The sequence below is a fragment of the Nematolebias whitei genome, chromosome 17 (assembly GCF_014905685.2).
Source record: "Nematolebias whitei isolate Nwh7 chromosome 17, NemWhi1, whole genome shotgun sequence".
Classification (NCBI taxonomy): domain Eukaryota; kingdom Metazoa; phylum Chordata; class Actinopteri; order Cyprinodontiformes; family Rivulidae; genus Nematolebias; species Nematolebias whitei.
Genome location: NC_056514.1, coordinates 40,804,456 through 40,822,239, shown reverse-complemented (window position 1 = coordinate 40,822,239; position 17,784 = coordinate 40,804,456). Strand labels below are relative to the sequence as shown.

Genomic DNA, 17,784 nt, shown 5'->3' with positions numbered 1-17,784 from the left:
AGTTTGTGTTCATCATGTGTTAGTTTGTGTTCATCATGTGTTAGTTTGTGTTAGTCCATTCAGGAGAGTAACCCAGAGTGAGGGAGGTGGTTGTCATGACGACCTGTGGGCTTCACTCTGTGTGTTTGTGTTGAACAGGAAGTTGACGTCTATAAATCATCTGGTGGTTGATTCTTGATCTAAACGAGCTGCACATCTCTCAGTAGCTGTGCTGCCCCGCTGCAGTATTTAAATAAAAGTATAAAAAGTTTTTTTTTTGTAAACATCTCATGTTGCAACTTGAGCACCTGCAGTTTATACACGTGTGGCCTCTAGATGTTCAAAAATAGATTATTTTTAATTTTAGTGGGTGTGGCTCAGATGTGCTCGATAGTCCGAACATTACGGTAATAACTTTTTATTTTTTTCCAAATCAGTAAAAACTGTATTCAGTTAATGTCTTCAGGGAGTTGCTTGTCGTTCCGTGAGTCACGTGGCAGTGGATGAAGGTTTCACCTTGCAGGATCACGTCACCGTTCATGGCAACTTTTCAAACATCTCCTCTTTTTATTATTTTTACTTTCAGAGTACGAGTTGTGGATGACGCTCAGCTACCACCACGTGTGATTTAAGCTCTGTATTTGTAGTTATTGTATTGTGGGAGTGGTGGTGCAGAGGTTAGAGACGGTGGCCTGTGATCAGAAGATCGCTGGTTCATCTCCCAGTACTGACAACATCAAAATGTGGGTGGGAAAGGTGAAGCACCGACACCTGCCTCCACCCTCATCTGCCCCACTAGGCCCTTGAGCAAGGCCCTTAACCCCCACCATCTGCTCCCCCGGGTGTTCTAGATGCAGCTCTCTGCTCCACTCAGAGGCTGTGGTTGATCAAGAACATCTGGAGTAGAAACAACCACCAAGTCTTCGTGTGACAGTTCGCTGTGGTGACCTCTGAAGAAGGAGCAGCCGAAAGAAGAAAAATAAGAAGTTGTAGTTTTTTAAGTTACTGACGTGTTTTGAGTTCGCTGAGATTGCTCTGCTGTGGCGGCCATTTTAAATGGTGATGACATCCAAGGTTGACTTTCTGAGCTTCATCAAACTTTGTCTTCTGCTGCACGAGATACTTCCAGAACCACAGTTTGAATAAAGGGGTCAAACATGAAAGAGGTCCATCTGTGTGAGCTGACCCTGCAGCGGTTATGTTTAGTGGCTTGTGTAGATCTTCTGCTCCACCGTTCGTCACAGGCGTTCTGGTCTAACTGTGGTTTCCTCGCCCTGCAGCCTGCGAGCTCATGAACCAGGGCATCTTGGCGTTGGTGACGTCCACCGGCTGCGCCTCAGCCAGCGCCCTGCAGTCTCTGACGGACGCCATGCACATCCCGCACCTGTACATCCAGAGGAACGGCGACGGCTCTCCCAGGACGGCCTGCCAGTTCAACCCGAGCCCCGGCGGGCAGCGCTACACGCTGGCCGCCCGGCCGCCCGTACGCCTCAACGACGTCATGCTGACGCTGGTGGAGGAGCTGCGCTGGCAGAAGTTCATCGTCTTCTACGACGTCGAATACGGTAAGTCATCGCCGCGCGTTGATTCTCTCTGCTGGATGGTTGTTTTCAGCACGAACATGTTTTTGTTTGGGTTCGTTCAGATTTATCTGATGCAGATTCACAGCGAGGCTGCTCAACAAATATTGAAAAAGCATTAGGAGAAGCCCCGCGGTCCTGGATGGTTTCCAGTGTTTTTGGGGCTTAAAGAGGTTTTGTGCTGCAGAACTTCAGAGGCCGGCCCTCCTGGGTGCGGTGTTTGTCTGGAATAGCTCACTTTGATTGTATCTTAATGAAATCACATTAGCCTCCGTGGGTTTCTGAGCTAATCAATACGTGATGGTGGCAATTACAGTACTGGATATAGACTGATGCAGGCATTTAGCTTCTCAGATACTCTTATCCAGGATGATTTAAAGTAAGTGCACGGGTACCTGCAGGTCTTAACTCGTCAATACAAAGAGGGACACTGAGACAAAAGGACAACAATGTGGCTGCAGAGGACAATTAAGTCCTGAGAGCGAGAACTTTTCTGACGTGATAGAAAAACTGTTCAGACCTGCAGAGACAATTCAGTTCAATTCAAAAATACTTTATTAATTCCAGAGGGAAATTAAATGTTGTTGTAGCTCATTCTCCTGGTTTTATTAAAGAGTTGTTCTAGATGCTGATGACTGTGGGCAGGAAGGATCTCTTGTGGTGGTCCATCATAGTGAATCTGAAGAAACTGGCCACAGGTGCTGATTTGTTTACTTGGACTTGGTGAGACTCTCAGTCCTCCTGGGCAGCAGGACCACCTGAATGTTGAGCAGAACTCTTCCCAGCGCGATGGCCACTCCTCTCAGCAGCTTGTTGAGCTCCTCATCATTGCAGACAGCCAGATGCAGGTGCCTGGGGATGATCCTGGGCCTCTTGTTGTCACAAGCCGCGTTTCCCGCCAGCTCCAGGATTTCGGTGGTCAGGTACTCGAGCACCGCCACCAGGTAGACGGAGATGCATCCACGGCGGCTCCTTTACAACTCGTTTGGGATTTGGGACTATAGTTGAGGTATTATTTGAGCTTTGAGATGTTAATCAGATGCTCCCAGTTGTAAAAAACACATTGTTGCCATGGTTACGCATCATAACAAATGTCCAAAACTAAAAAAGTTTCAGTAAAAATCCTTCCAGCTGCACAGCATCTGATACCAGAGGAAACTTCTTCTGGTGTTAATGACCAGCATCTCTGTGGAGGACAACTGATGTAGGAGCCTCGGTGTCTTGTTCCTGAGTGATGGGAGGATGCAGCGTGAGGTGAACTAACAGGTTGGGGCTTGTCTGCAGTAAAGAGGGTGTCGCTCCGGTCTGTTAATGTGAAGGAGCTGAGCTGAAAGGCAAAGCTTTGGACTTAATGGTTCAGCAACCCAACCAGAGACGAGAGGAAAGATGTGGATGAACGAATCATTGATTGTCTTAGACTGGTTTGGTTTTGTTGTCATTTGTTCCCATTTTTTGTGATTCTGGCTCATTTGACCGATGCTTGGTGGATAAACTTCCTGAAAATGTTTTTAATTTGCTGAAAGCTTCATTGCAGCCAACACTCGGTGTGTTTTCTGCCACATGAGACGAGTTCTGGTCTGTGTGTGAGGAACATCATCGGCTGTTTGTTGCAGCTCCTCGTGTCGGAGCTTCAAACAGAAAGCACGAGGCCGTTGTGGCACATTGTTGTAATTCTGTCTGTAGAAGAAGCGAGCAGTAAACAAGCGTCGTGTTGTCGGAGCTCATCTGTTTACAGTTTCCACATCACAGCCGAGCGCCGACTCTAATGCAAATAATCATAAAAGCTGAGGCTGTCTGAGAAGATGCTGCCGTTTTCTTCAGTCCTCCATCGATGCCCCAGCTGCTCATGTGCTCTCTGACCACCTCTGATGTCTTCAAGTGGATTTATTTCAAACCTCTCTGCTCCGTTGTTGCTGCTGCAGCCTCCAGACAGAAATCTAAAACACGACGAGGGCTCTGAATGTGTCAAAGATCCCTGGACGTTTTAAAGGAGTCCCGTTGAGCCGAAGAAGAGAAGCTTCAGATGATGTGCCCCCACCTCCACCCAGCTCTGATGGAAACCAGAGGCAGTCAGCAGGCTGAGAGCTCAGAGAGAACCTGTGATCCAGCTCAGGTCAGAGCGGAGCTGAGGGCTTTTACTGTGACGGCAGGAGGTGAACAAACAGACCGAACTGTGAAGAACCAGAGCTCCTGACGACGTTTCATCACAACAAGAACAAAATGTTTTGTGGTCTGAGGTGACGAGAAGCAGGGAGGGAACGTTCTCCATCTTCTACCTCTTATCCACAGCCGGGTTGTGGAGGGAACTGGTCAGGAGAGAAACCCATACCTTCCTCTCCCCAGGGACACTCTTCTGCACCTCCTGGGGGTCCCTGGGGTGTCCCCAGACCAGAGAGGATCCACAATCTCTTCAGAGAGTTCTGGATCTGTCCCGGGGCCTCCTGACAGTGAGTCGTACCCATAAAACTCCTAAAGGGAGGTGTCCAGCTCCGATGAACCACCTCAGCTGACTCCTGTCGATGCAGAGCAGCAGCTCTCCTCTGAGCTCCCCCCAGATGATCGAGATCCTCAACCCATTTCTAAGACGGACCGTGTGGTTGGTCCGGTTTATTCTCATGACATCACCAGTCAGCAGCAGATCTTCGTATGGACTCATGTTTTTGTTGTTCTTGTTAAACGGAGCCAAAGTGTTTTAATTTCCTGCAGATGTAGATGATTCTACAGAGAATCGTGCTTTAAGTGGAGAAACAGATGTTTTCTGCTCCCACCATGGCTCTGAGGTCCCGCCACAGCTCCAACCAATCAGCTGCAGCCACATCAGTCTGAGGCGAGACGCTTTGTTGTCTCTGAGGCGACGGTTTGATCCCTGAACACGGACTGGATGGGACCGTGAGCTGAGTCTGGACTTCAGGTTTATATGATGAGGTCAAAAGTCAGAACACGGTGGAGCAGCGGCTTTGATTTGCCCACTGGCTGATCCTAAAGAATATTTTAAAATATTTTACTTTCCTGGACAAGTTGATTCCTGGTTTCCTGTTTGTAGCCTCATCATCTGTTTGAAGATTATCAAATTATCAGAGTTCTTTTAATTTTGATTCGTCCGTCAGAAAGAACACGTTTATCGTTGGTCTCTTTCTGAACTTAAACTTTCTTTTGTCCATAACTTCTGATCCACTCAAGATCATTTATAAAACATTGTGCATGTTTGTTCCACCACTTAATATTGTCCTCCCCCAGGTTCAAGGTCAAGGTCACAAATCAAGGTCAGATCTAAAAGGGACTTTCCTTGTCTGAACTATAACCTTTGATTCCCTCAAAATAATTCAATGAAACTTGAATCTCCAGTGAAACATCAGTGGTTTGTATAACCACTAGTGTTGCACAATCGTCCTAGCTCTTATTTCAAGGTCACAAATGAAGGTCAAAGATCATACAAGGTCTTTGCTAGTCTGGGCCATTGCTATAGATTGCTGTATGTTATTTTGCTAACAGGCATAGCTGTGCTCCTGTTACAGAAGCAGTTGAATGAAGCGAAGCTTCTGTCTCGTCTCGTCACTGGTCGACGTTTATCGGGAGTTTCTTCGAACCTTCTTGTTCTTTTAGGCGTTGGGTTTGTTAAAGTGAGTGAAACTCGTGTTTTGGACGTGACCTCAGGTTTAGTTTCTGCTGCTCTCCTCCACTCGGTTTGGTTCGTTCTTCTGATTTGTTTCCTACGTTTTGGTCATTTGGATCTTTGATGCTCGTGAGGGTTTTTGAACACCTCCAGTGTCCTTTGCTGACCAAACTGAGCGTGAAGTCCGCAGACACCATCTTTGGTCCGGGGCGGACTCTATTCGTCTTCGTCTCACCGCTCATTGTCCTGGTTTGTCCCTCCTCTTCATCTTCATCCTCGGTCCTCCTCCCGGAGACGAGCAGACTCATTAGAAGTTTGAGAGGAGCTGCAGGCCATTTATTCACATTAGAGCTTCGGTGCTGAGGATCCCAGCAGCAGACGGGCGTCGTCCTCGGCTGTCGGGCCAAGCCTTAGTGGACCTGTTGGGGCTGTCAGCGGGTCGTGATGATGATTAAAGGAACCGCTCGGGTGGGCTCCCTCCACCCTCACGTCTTCATCTTCATGAACGTCTTCTGTTTGTTTCTTGAAGGGTGATGAATGAAGACACGAGGCGGTCGCTTCAGGACATTTGAACCTTTTTTTAGTTTCACATTTCAGTGTTTTCACTTGAAGATGATGTTCGTGAGGATTCAGAGCCCACTGAAGGGTTCTGGTTCCTTCACAGTTGCTCTCTTCTTCAGAGATCCTCCCCCCCCGCTCCTCCTTCTCCTCCATCTCCAAACAGAAATGCTGAGTCACTCTGTTTTCCTGTGTTTTTAGTAGTAGAGCCCGACCGATTTGGACATTTTGGCTGTCGCCGATACCGACACCGGGCGGGTAAGACGACCGCCGTTAACTGATATAATCGCTGGAAATTCTTTAGCTTTGTCCACCACCAAGAATCTCAGAAAACAGTGAGTGGAGTGGGGTTTGTTTATTTAGCACAGCTGTTAGCAACCATGAAGCTAAGCTAATCAGACCAGCTATACGTAGTCCCACAGCAGGTTAACAAGTGGAGCACTGGTCAGAAAAACAGTCTTCATAACGTGCGTTTACATTTTCTGTCCTCCACTATTCACCATGAAGTTATCAAGTGTGTTACAAAAATATACCTTAAACACCTTCCTGTTCATTGTTCAGTCACGTACGGTGAAGGTCTGATTAGTATTGACCGCAGCAGAGTTTATTTTTCTTTGTAGAGAAGTAAAGGTTTCAGACAAACGATACATTTAATTGAGGACGACAAAGATAACGTCACTAACACTGAAATATTTGACCTCTACGTTACATTTATTGTTCTGGATGAAGTTTTACAAGGCTGTAGCCTATGCTAGGTTATCTAAATGTTAGCTTGCTAACTTGAGAGGCATGTAGCTAATGACAAGCAGGTTGGAGGATTGAAGAGAATTTATTATTGTTGATTTATTTTACAGATCAGTTAAAATAAACTTACCATGCTCTGTTCAGCAAAATATGCAACACAGTACTGCTCCCTGCTTTGACTGTGCTGAAAATGAAACTTAAGTGAACGGCCGTGACTTGAAAGTAGCCTTCATGCTCCCTCTGCTGGATACTTTGTACAATTACGGCTGGTTCCAGCGTTTTATGGGTGAAAATTAAAAGTGTTTATATCGGTGCATAATGGGACAATTATCCCCGATACGATACGTCCACAAACGTCTATATCAGCCTCAATGATCAGCCCTACGGATGTATCGGTTGAGCTCTAGTTTTTAGTATTTACCTACTTCTGTATACTTTGTGCTTGTTTAACTGTTCATGTGTCAAAATGGCCACCATGTTCAGGAGATGTGGGCTATGATTTATTTTTAAATGTTATACTTTTCAAAATATTCTCTATAAAAAAACAATCTCAAATCCTTCAAAACTAAATATTCTTCAGCAAACTCATGCTACAGCTCCTGCTGCTAATGCTAAAACAGTTCATCTTAATCCTGCTGACACGTTTTTTTGTCAAAGCTAACATTTAGCTAAATGTAGCCAACCTTGTGCTGTGTTTAGCTTTTAGCTAGTTTTTATCTATATCTAGCTGTTTTCTACTTTTGTTTTAGCTGCCCATTTTCATTGTTTCAGTTATTACTTTTTGTGAGTGTTTTGCTATTTTAAAGATTTTCCATTGTTAGCTTTTAGCTGGTGTTTTGCTAATTTCAAGTTGTCATAGTATTTTGCTACTTTCAGTTAAGGTTTTACAACTAGTTTTTTCTGCTGTTAGCTTTTAGCTAGTATTTTTCCACTTTTAGCTAATGTTAAAGTGTTAAAGGGATAATGGACTGGATCTGGTCCATCAGAGGACTGAAGTGGGACGTGTCGAGGTCCACGAGTGTTTGGTGACGAGGCGCACATCTTTTGTTCTAAAAAAAAGTTAAATCTGGTCCTCTGGACATTCAAAAAAAAAAAAAAAGAAGCAAAACAAAGGACCAGATTTAACTGTTTTAGATTTTTCTACCTGGATTATTGAGCAGCATCAGGGGATCTTTTGTTCATTTTCTTTGGGAAACGACAGTTTGTTCCGTGGATTTCCCACAATCCCCTGCAGCGTCCTCGGGACACCTTAATTACCGCAGCACATCTGTTGGATGCAGCCGAGCTCGAGATCAGCTGGAGCAAACGGATCCAGATGTGAGGCAGCAGCAGATTGAAGGTTTTCAGCAGGACTGACCCACTTCTCTGTAGATCCACGTTTGTTCTTCGACTGGTTCTTGTCTCAGAATCGTTTGTTCCTCCATGAGAACCTGCTCAACTTCGAGCTCCATCGATGCATAAAGGTTAAAGGTCAGTGGAGTCATAGATCCATTTAATGGGTGTCCAGCTCACAGAGATTAGAATAATAAAGTTTATTCAAATAAAGATTCAGAGTTCAAAGATGAAAAATATTCTTTAAAGTGATTCAGAACGCTGCGGGGCAGCCGGCGTGCCACCTGGAAGTGCTGCAGAGTTCTGGACTTCCTGTTTGTTCACAACAACGCTTCCATTTTTCATGTTTACTTGTTTGTTTAGCTGTTTTATTTTTGTTTACACAAAAACAGCGATGCGTAAACAAACGTAAGAAACATTTAAAATGAATTCATGTCTCCAACGTCCTTATAAAGTTTTTAATAAAGGTCTGTTAGTGTTCAGAGTGTGTGTTGTGAGCACCCTCAGCTACTACCACTCCATCTTCAGCCTTCATGTCTGTGTTGAATGAGGTGGATCAGCTCTGGCAGCCATCTTGGATCAGGCTGACGTTGACTTGATGGAGTTGTTAAAGATTATCTGAACATTTATTTAAGGTTCAACAAAATCTGTTCTCTGGATTTGAGACATTTAGTTAAAGACGCCGAGTTATAATGAAATAAAAGATGACTTCATGTTTCTGACCAGCAGATACTCTTCGCTGCTGCGTTTAACCAAAACATACATGAATAAATTACACATTTTTATATTTGCACAAACTGAAATAAATAAAGCGTTTCAGAAACTCAGAATGCCGACTGTTATCAGAAATATATATTTTTATTTTATCAATGAAGTGAAACCTGAAAAGTTGAAACAGCAACAACCAAACCTGTCATTTAAAAATTAAAACTTTTATTTTTGTTACGGAGCGGAGCTCGTTTCTCCCCCCGGGAGTGAAAAACGAGCTCGTCCTCAGCTGCTCGTCCTCAGCTGCTCGTCCGCAGCTGCTCGTCCGCAGCTGCTCGTCCTCAGCTGCTCGTCCTCAGCTGCTCGTCCTCAGCTGCTCGGCCTCAGCTGCTCGTCCTCAGCTGCTCGTCCTCAGCTGCTCGTCCTCACGGCGTTCTGCGAGCGTTGCAACATGTCCGTTGTTTCATGGCTCAGCCGAGCGTGACGCAGCAGCTCGGCCACTTCACAGCCGCAGACTCCAAATGTCACGGCGCCGGGTAGCCCAACGCACGGCCGGGCCGCGCTTTCATCTCCGCGCAATCGCAGCCGGCTGTCAGGCGGAACAGAACCGGGTCCTCCTGGAATGTACTGATAAAGATGTTGGCTCTGAGAGCAGAGCACGTCTGAGGGAAACGAACAGGATGCTGCAGCTTCTACTGACTGAGGAGGACAACCCCCTGACTCAGCAGCTCCCAGAACCTCCTGCAGCTGCAGAACCTTCTGTAGTTTTCTGTTTCAGTCTCCTTCCTGGTTCTGGAGGAGTTCTGGACCACTCTTCTTTCCATCACTGAGGGTTCTGCTAAGTTCTCTGAAGGTCCACCTCAGCATCTCAGTCAGACTCAGGTTCTGGACTCTGAACTGGACTGTTGCAGCACCTTGGTTCTGGTCTTTCTGACCCGCTCTGTTGTAGATCATCTGATGTGTTTGGGATCATGGTTCTGTTGGACTCAGTTTGTTGGACAGATAGACTCACATCTGAGTCAGAACTCTTTGGTCTCCAGAGGAGTTCTGGTTCACTCGGTGACAGACAGGAGCCCGAACCATCAGCTTCCTCCACCGTGCTCACAGTTGGGAGGAGCTGTTGTGCTTCAGGACACTTGAGGACACTTCAGGACATGATTCCAGAGGACGTCTGCTCTTGGACAGTCAAGTCTTGTTGGTTTCTGTCTCTTCGATTCATTTGATTTAAACTTGGAGGCTCAATGGGACTAACCTGCAGAAACAAAGGTTGAATGAACCTGCGTTGTCGTTTGCAGCGTTGAGGGTTTTTTTCTGTCGTTCCACTTTGTCTCCGTCCGTCTGCTTTTATTTTCACTTTTGTTTTTGAGCTTCTTCCTGTCTTCCTGCCTCTTCTTCCTCTTCCCGTCCCTCTGCAGCTTCTCGTCTCTTTCCGGTAACGTTTGCAGCAGTTTTTCTCCTCGCTGTCGTATGAGGAGCGTTGGACTCCTCCTGACGCTGAAACGTGACACCAACACAAAGAGGAGCAGAGCGATGCATGCTGGGAGGTTTCTGTGTTTACGGGGAGCCGGGGTTCACCTGGCAGCCTCGCACGTTTCACATCTTCACTGGAAGAAGATGACAAATGCTCCCCCATTAGTCTTCATTAAGTCCTCCGTGTCGCTCTTTCCATAAATTTGCATGTATTCATGTAAATGTTTAGCAGCCCTGCGGGAACTCCTGACAGCTGGAGGTTCTTCCACAGCAAGTGGAAAAACCGTTTCCTGCTACAAGAAGCCGTTGATGACAAACCTCCTGTCCACACACGTGGACACAAAGTTACGCCGCTCGAAGCTTCGGTGAAGAACGTTTCCACAGAACGTCGGCTTCTGTTGCTCTGAAACTCGCACAGATGCATCGTTAATCTGACTTGAAGGAATTATTCAAGCTAAAACAGCTAAACAGAAGCTAAAATTAGCTTTACCCTAACTGAAAGCTAAAATGGACGATATAAAATTTCAAAGCTAAAATCTTGAAATAAGAACTTTAAATAAATGTTAGATAAAGATTTAGATTACACAAGATCTTAGTTTAAAACGTTACCATTCACTAACTGGAGTCAACTCAGTCTGTTAGTAAAATATCTCCTGATCAGCTGGACATATTTTCATGAAGGTTTCAGAGTAGATGTTAAACGTCTTCAACTGATTAGCTTTCAAAGTTAGACCAGTTTAATATGGCTGCCACAGCTACTTCACTTTATCAATGTAAGAGTTCATAACTTGGATAATTTTACTGACGTTGAGCTTGAATTGTATGTGGTAGTAGCTGAGGGTCATCCTCAACACATTCTTTGAGTGCTCGCACATCAGTCCAATTGTTTTCCAGGTTTGACTCGAACGTCTAAAACTCTGTCCCTTTTCGTTAAGACGACCTCAGTCTAAACCTGAGGTCTGACAGGCGGCGGGCGATATGCATTCCATCAAGGGACACTTTGAGTCCATCTGATACAGACGTTCACTGTGACATGTTTGCAGGGTTCAGTCGGTGTCCAGACATGACACAGAGGGACTTCACTTTAGTTTCTGTAGCGACACATTAAACCTTCGGGAGCTGGACTAACAGAAATCACAGAAACTGTCGTGGTCTAAAAGAAAACCGAAGCTTCAAAGCTCTGCCGCTCAAATAAAGAAATATTGTCGCGCCTGTGATTTCACAAATTATCAAATCTTGTGCCTTTCACGCTGGCTGAGAAGCAGAAACATGGTTTTGTAATCATCTGGCACACATGAGAGAGGTGATAGCGAGGGGGGGGGGGGGGGGCTGGAGGAGCTGATGGTCCTGCAGAGGAGAGCAGTGTGTCACATCGGTAATGGGACCACCTGCCGGTTCTCCGGCTCCGGTGTTCTTGTCAGCTGCACTCTGATTCAGCACGGCAGTCTGTAACACAGAACACCTGCTCAGGAAACACAAACACCAACAATCTGCCACACAAAACGCACAGCGAGGTGAGGCTTGGTCGGTCTGAGCAGAGCTGAAGCTGCGTGAGGTCGAGAATCCTCAGAGAAGCGTTTTATTCCCACACAGGTGGAAGGAACGCCTCTCTTCACAGCTCGATCTATGATAAAAACTAGAAAAACATGAAAAAACAAACTTTCTGAATACATTTTGAAGGCTTCAAATGCAGCTGTTTTAATGACTCCGCCCTCTTTTGGAGGAGCAACAAAAGGGGAGGGGCTATACAGCAGCACATAAAGCAGACAGACGAACAGACTAAAAAGTGTCAGTGTAAAAACTAGGGATGGGGCCAATCCGATTCGGTGTCGGCCTCCGATACCAGCAAAATTTGCTTATCAGATTTTTCCGATCCATGATGCATGTTGGCTTCAAACTATGGACTGGATTTCCTGAACGGCGGCGTGTCTCATGGACCCAGAGTAATAAGACCCGCCTCACATTCAGGAAATCCAGTCCATAGTTTGCAGCAGCTACAACGTGAGGGCTGAGTTAGCAGCACTGTGGCTAACAGCTAACAAACTTTTCATCTAAACATGTCGCTGTGTGGAAGTATTTTACACTAAACACCACAAAACAAGACATCAACGTGCACTGTCTGCAGATCCATAGCGCCACATTAAACCACGTTAAAGTTAATTTTACAATGGACGTTCGAGCTCCGGGGCTTCAGCGGGGCGCTGCTCTTTGCTCAACCGAAAGAGGCGACTCGACCCCGGTCAGCCGTGTCCACTCAGCCCCGCTCAGTCTGCCCGTCTCTGAGGAGGGACAGACTGAGCGCGGCTGCCCCAAATCAGACTGCCTGCTTCGGACTGAACAAGAAGAAGACGTCGCTGAAACCACGGAGCTCTAATGTTTACAGAGAAGTTGATAAACTTCATCATAATTAATGACCAACTGCTATCAGTTGTAGAAAATGAAGGATTTCTCAGCTTGATACTTGTAGACAAGATCTAGTTTACCCTCCAGGAGATATTTATCAGTACAACAGTAGACAATCATAAAAAACATATGAATTGAAAATTATATATATTAAAAACATAAACAGCTACATTATAAAGTGATGTAAAATACTAAAAACAGGAACATGTCTGTTGGTTTATGTCATGAACTTAGCAGGTGTTTGAAGCCATTTAACATTTAATTTAATTTAATTTAATTATTTTATTCATTCATTTAAATGAAACAAATTAAAAAAAAAATCATCCAAAAGAAAACATTGAATGAAAAGAGTTCAGGAAGAAGAAAAAATTCTTATATCTGCCCCTTATAAAATATAAAACAACTTTAAACAATCACTTAAATTAATCATTTTAATATCCACTTTAAAACTAGGAATAAAAACAAACATGTTTTGTGTTAGCAGGATTTAATTCTAACTTTAAAACTTATCCAACATTAATAAAACTTACCTCAAGTTGCCTTTTTGGACATGCATGAATATATTAGTACAAATTGTACTTGAGAGGAGATTATTACAGCCTCGTATAAAATCAATGATCATGATATCGGAACTGGATCGGTATCGGCCGATACTCAGTTCTAGGTATCGGGATCGGATCGGAAGTAAAAAAAGTGGATCTGTGCATCCCTAGAAAAAACCACAAGTCCTTCAGCAGGAAGACACTCTGAGTGCAGGAGACCTAAATCCCAATGTTTGTGTAGAAACTGTCGAAGAATGGCTGAAGTTTATGGAAATATGAGTTTAACCAAGTTCAGACTGCTTTAGGTTAAATCATAACTTTAAGCTAAATATTCTGTAAATCCTCCATGTTCAGCTGTGATTGTGTTAAAGATGTGAGAACAGGGGTTCAGTCCAACTTCCTGTGACCTGTTTAAACTCTGAGTGATGGTTCTGCTGAGAAGTCTGAGCTGGAGACCCAAACAGGACCGATATCATCGATGTCTATGGGACATCTTCTGCATCTTAAGAAGTTTGTCTACAAACAGAAGCACACCCTTCCTGATGGAGCCGGGTTGTTTTTTAACAACATATAAATTCATATTTGTAACAGAAATGGAGGATTGAAGAGAAAACAAGAGAAGAAGAAGAACACTGAATAAAACAAGAGAAGAAGAAGAACATTAAATGACACGTCCACAGTTAGAACGATGACATTCTGTCCTGTGAAACTCAGCAGATGTTCAGGTGCAGAAGCTTTTTTCTCCTGTTCCTCTGAGCTTCACTGTTTGTTGATCTCTAAGCATCGGTCTGGAGGCTGATTTGGGTGGGGGTGGGGTGGGGGCTGATGAACGTGTAAATTATTTGCACAGATTATGAGACCAGATGCTTGTTAGGAACCCTCACAGATCAGGCAGTCCTCCTGTTTGCCTCATTAACGGGCCGTAAACTGAAGTCCAGTCTCTGTATCTGCAGCGTGGAGGACACGTCTCCATCAGAGAAGGTTCACGTGATCTCCTCCGCTCTTTGCCATAAAAATCCTGTTTTTTACTCTCAAATGAAAACCTGACCATCTTCTATTAAACTCAGGAGTTGGAGTCGCTGTCGGTCCTGCTGTCTCTGCAAACATCTGGACGGACCGTCTTTATCCAGTCCATTTATTTACAAATTAATTTGTGAAGCTGGACGTGAGGAACCGGCTTGTTTTTCTTGTTTATGTTTATTATTGATTTGTTGGATTGACAGAATTAAACGGCTTCGTTTTGATCCCTGTTAACGTTGGCTGGTGAACATGTTTGCAGACGCAGCTCTCCCCTCAGCTGTGTTTGGACTTCTGATGGTTCTGTCCTTGTGGTGATCCGCTGCATGAAGCAGCAGCTGCAGCAGAATCCTGCGCAGCGAGCCGAGTTTCGGCTGCTTGCTTCAGTCCGTTGTTGTGAAATGAGCGTCAAGTTAAACAGAAGATAGAGTAACGGATCAATCGGAGACAGCGGCTGCTGTCCATTAGATCTCTGAACTGAACCGTTGTGGGTCAGGCCAGGAGCTGCCGGAGCTCTGTGGTTTGGGTCCTGGTGCAGGAGGACCAGAACCCCTGTCTAACAGTCGGATGGAGGAGGCGTGGCACCTCTGATACCAGCCGAAACCAGCCGTCTGCAAAGAACAATCTAAAACCAGCGGGTGGCTGTTTGTCCTCCTTCCTGCCTGGTTCTCCATGTAAATAACAGAAACAGATTCTGGTGAGACGATGAGTGGTCCTCCATGTTTGATCGTTCAGGATCACCGTGGTCAGGGGGGGCTGCGTCCCTCTAAAGGCAGGAGGCGTCGTGTTTCGACCCTCGTCTGTGCACCCATCGAGATTTCTCCTCAACCGCTGGCCGGACTTTAACGGATCGTGTTGGATGTTCATCTGCAACTGAATCACTTTTAATTAACCTGATAAAGAATCCACTACGAGGGGGTGCAGCTCCTCCGACTGAATAAGTCCTCTGGATGAAAGACATAACGTTTCAACAAAGATCCATCCAGAGGACCTGACTCCACCTGGTTAGGATCAAAAGTAGTTTTCTCCAATGATGGGGGGGGGGGGGGGGGGTTGTCTTTATTCAGGTGTTCTTCACTCTCTGTTCAACTCTAGTCCAGAACAACCAAACTCTGAAACCCCTCAGTGGACCACCTGCTCATCGTCAGATGATTGTAGTTGGAGGACAGCGGGCGATAAGCATTCATGACGGTCAGCTGTTCCATTTTGTTCCAAGAAAACAGGTTTCTCCAAGTCAAACCAAAAAATGTATTTTAGGAGAACAACTTTTATTTAAAATACCTTCTGCAGAGAACGTGAGCATTTGATTTTTTTAATGAGATAAATAAGTGTAATTTTGATAAAACACCATGAAAGCTGCTTTTTAATCCCAACATGTGTTGAAGTACTTTAAGCCCTAATCTGAGATGTTTCTGTTTGTGCCCTCACTGGTTGGACGACTAACTGCTGCTCAAAGGTGCAGAAAGAAAAGCTTCTGACCAGATCTCCAACCTTTGACTTCAGTCGTCTGAATTAGAAAAGCTTCTCGAGACTGTTTCACTTGTTCCTGAAGCAGAGCTTCCAAAAAGCTTCAGTCCTTCTGAATCTACAGGCAGATCAGGTGAACCGATAACACAAGCACCCGGTCCGATTCAAAGTTAGTCTGACACCACTTTGAAGTTCTTGAAGATGAAGTCTGGACTCTTGGTTCTGAAGTCTGTCCTTCTGTTTGAGACACGAATACAAACGTTCAGTTTCTGGTAAAATGTCTGACTCAAGACGTTTTCCATACAAGTTTCTGTTTGAGTGGTCCGGTCTTTGCAGCGCCACCAGTTCAGGCTTGGCCTCCAGGTTCTGGATCTCCTTGGATAGCTCCAGGGTTTGTGTCTACATTTGGTTCTGAGTAAAGAGCTTCCACGGAGGAAGATGATAAAATCCTCCTGCAGCAAACGGACCAGAACCTGAGCTCTGATTTTGTTCTGCTCACCGAGGCGAGACCAGATGTTTTTTTCTTTTATCACGTTCCGCTCTGCTTCCTGATGAAGTTCCTTCACTCCCGAACGACTCGGGAAACTTTAAAGACTCGTGTGTGTGTGTCTCCTTCTTTCTCCGAGCTGTCACACTTTAGTTCCAGCAAAACAAACGGAACCGTCCTCCATCCTGACAAGGAGGCAGAGAAACACCTCAAAGACTCCCCGTACCGTTTCTCTCAGTTCAGCTGAACCGTGCTGCTGTCCAGCTGTGGTTTCTATGGTCCAGCTGTGGTTTCTATGGTCCAGCTGTGGTTTCTATGGTCCAGGTGTGGTTTCTATGGTCCAGGTGTGGTTTCTATGGTCCAGCTGTGGTTTCTATGGTCCAGCTGTGGTTTCTATGGTCCAGGTGTAGTTTCTATGGTCAAACGCTGGCATGAAAGGTGGCGGGCGATATGCATTGCACCTTTATTCTTTGAGTAGGTTTTCTACCACACCAAGGCTCAGATTCTGGTGTCTGCATGAAATAAAACAATAATTCAACATCTGGAGCTGAGATTGTGCTGTTTGATGTTTCTTCCTGTTGTTGCAGAAACATCATTAAATTAAACTACAGTGCAAATATTTCAGTCTTTGCAAACTTTAACAACAAGTTACGACTGCTTTGCAAACATCACAGGAACATTTTAATGTGTATTTTAATTAGCTTTGGACTGATAATGAATTAAATTCCTGTTTTTGACTTTTTATCTGTTGTTTTGCGTATAAACCTCTCAGACCTGACAACAGGCCGTCCACCCACAGAAAACTCACACGAACGCGGAGCAGTAAAGTGAATTTATGGCCTTTTAATTCAAGTTTGTGCTGTAAAAATATCAGCTAGTTGCCTCGTAACGAGAACTTGCAGTAATTACAGGCTGTCTGTGTGAAACGAAGACTTTTACTGTGACAGAGAGGTCCGTTCTGTCACACAGGAAGTGATTGGTGGATTTGTCTGACCATATTTTACAGCACTGACCTTTATCTGAAGGTTGCCTTTTACGAACCATCTGCTCCCGGTTCGACAACAAGCTCCACTTAAAGTTCAGGCAGTTAATTAAAGATTATTTGTGATTGTTGATGTAATAATTGTTCACTCTGGGATGTTTTCACAGTGAACGCTGAAGCAGCCTGAAGTCGTAGAACAAATAAAAACAAACAGAATGCCGGTTTGGATGTCGAGGGTTTTTCATCTGTTTCACCTTCCGTAGCCTTTTTCCCCCCGTCCTGAAGAAAGACCGGGGATTGAAAACACAAGAACAAATAAGATCTTCTTTTAACCGTAGACCATTTATACCTTTTTATTTTACCCTTCCAGAACGTTCTCACCTTCAGTCTGCTAGCTTAAGCTAATCTTAGCTAATGTTAGCTTAAGGCTAATTTTAGCTAATGTTAGCTTAAGGCTAATGTTATCTTAAGGCTAATGTTAGCTTACAGCTAACCCACTGAGCAAGGAGACGTCTAAACAACGTCTTTTTAAAGTCGTTTTTGCTGTTATTTTGCTGTTAACGTTTTTGATGTTATCTTAAGGCTAATGTTAGCTTAAGGCTAATGTTATCTTAAGGTTAATGTTAGCTAATGTTAGCACAAGGCTAATGTTAGCTAATGTTAGCTTAAGGCTAATGTTAGCTAATGTTAGCTCAAGGCTAATGTTAGCTTACAGCTAATGTTAGCTCAAGGCTAATTTTAGCTAATGTTAGCTTAAGGCTAATGTTAGCTAATGTTAGCTCAAGGCTAATGTTAGCTAATGTTAGCTTAAGGCTAATGTTAGCTAATGTTAGCTCAAGGCTAATGTTAGCTTACAGCTAATGTTAGCTCAAGGCTAATGTTAGCTAATGTTAGCTCAAGGC

The 17,784-nt window shown here is 44.6% G+C and overlaps 1 protein-coding gene across 1 annotated transcript in view; it reads left to right on the top strand.

Annotated features, from left to right (window-relative positions):
- LOC119423574 (glutamate receptor ionotropic, delta-1) overlaps positions 1-17,784 on the top strand; it is a 458,437-nt gene that overhangs the window by 279,395 nt on the left and 161,258 nt on the right. Inside the window, exon 4 of the mRNA XM_037690973.1 lies at positions 1,260-1,544. Coding sequence (XP_037546901.1) covers positions 1,260-1,544 — 285 coding nt within the window. The remainder of the gene's footprint in view (positions 1-1,259; positions 1,545-17,784) is intronic.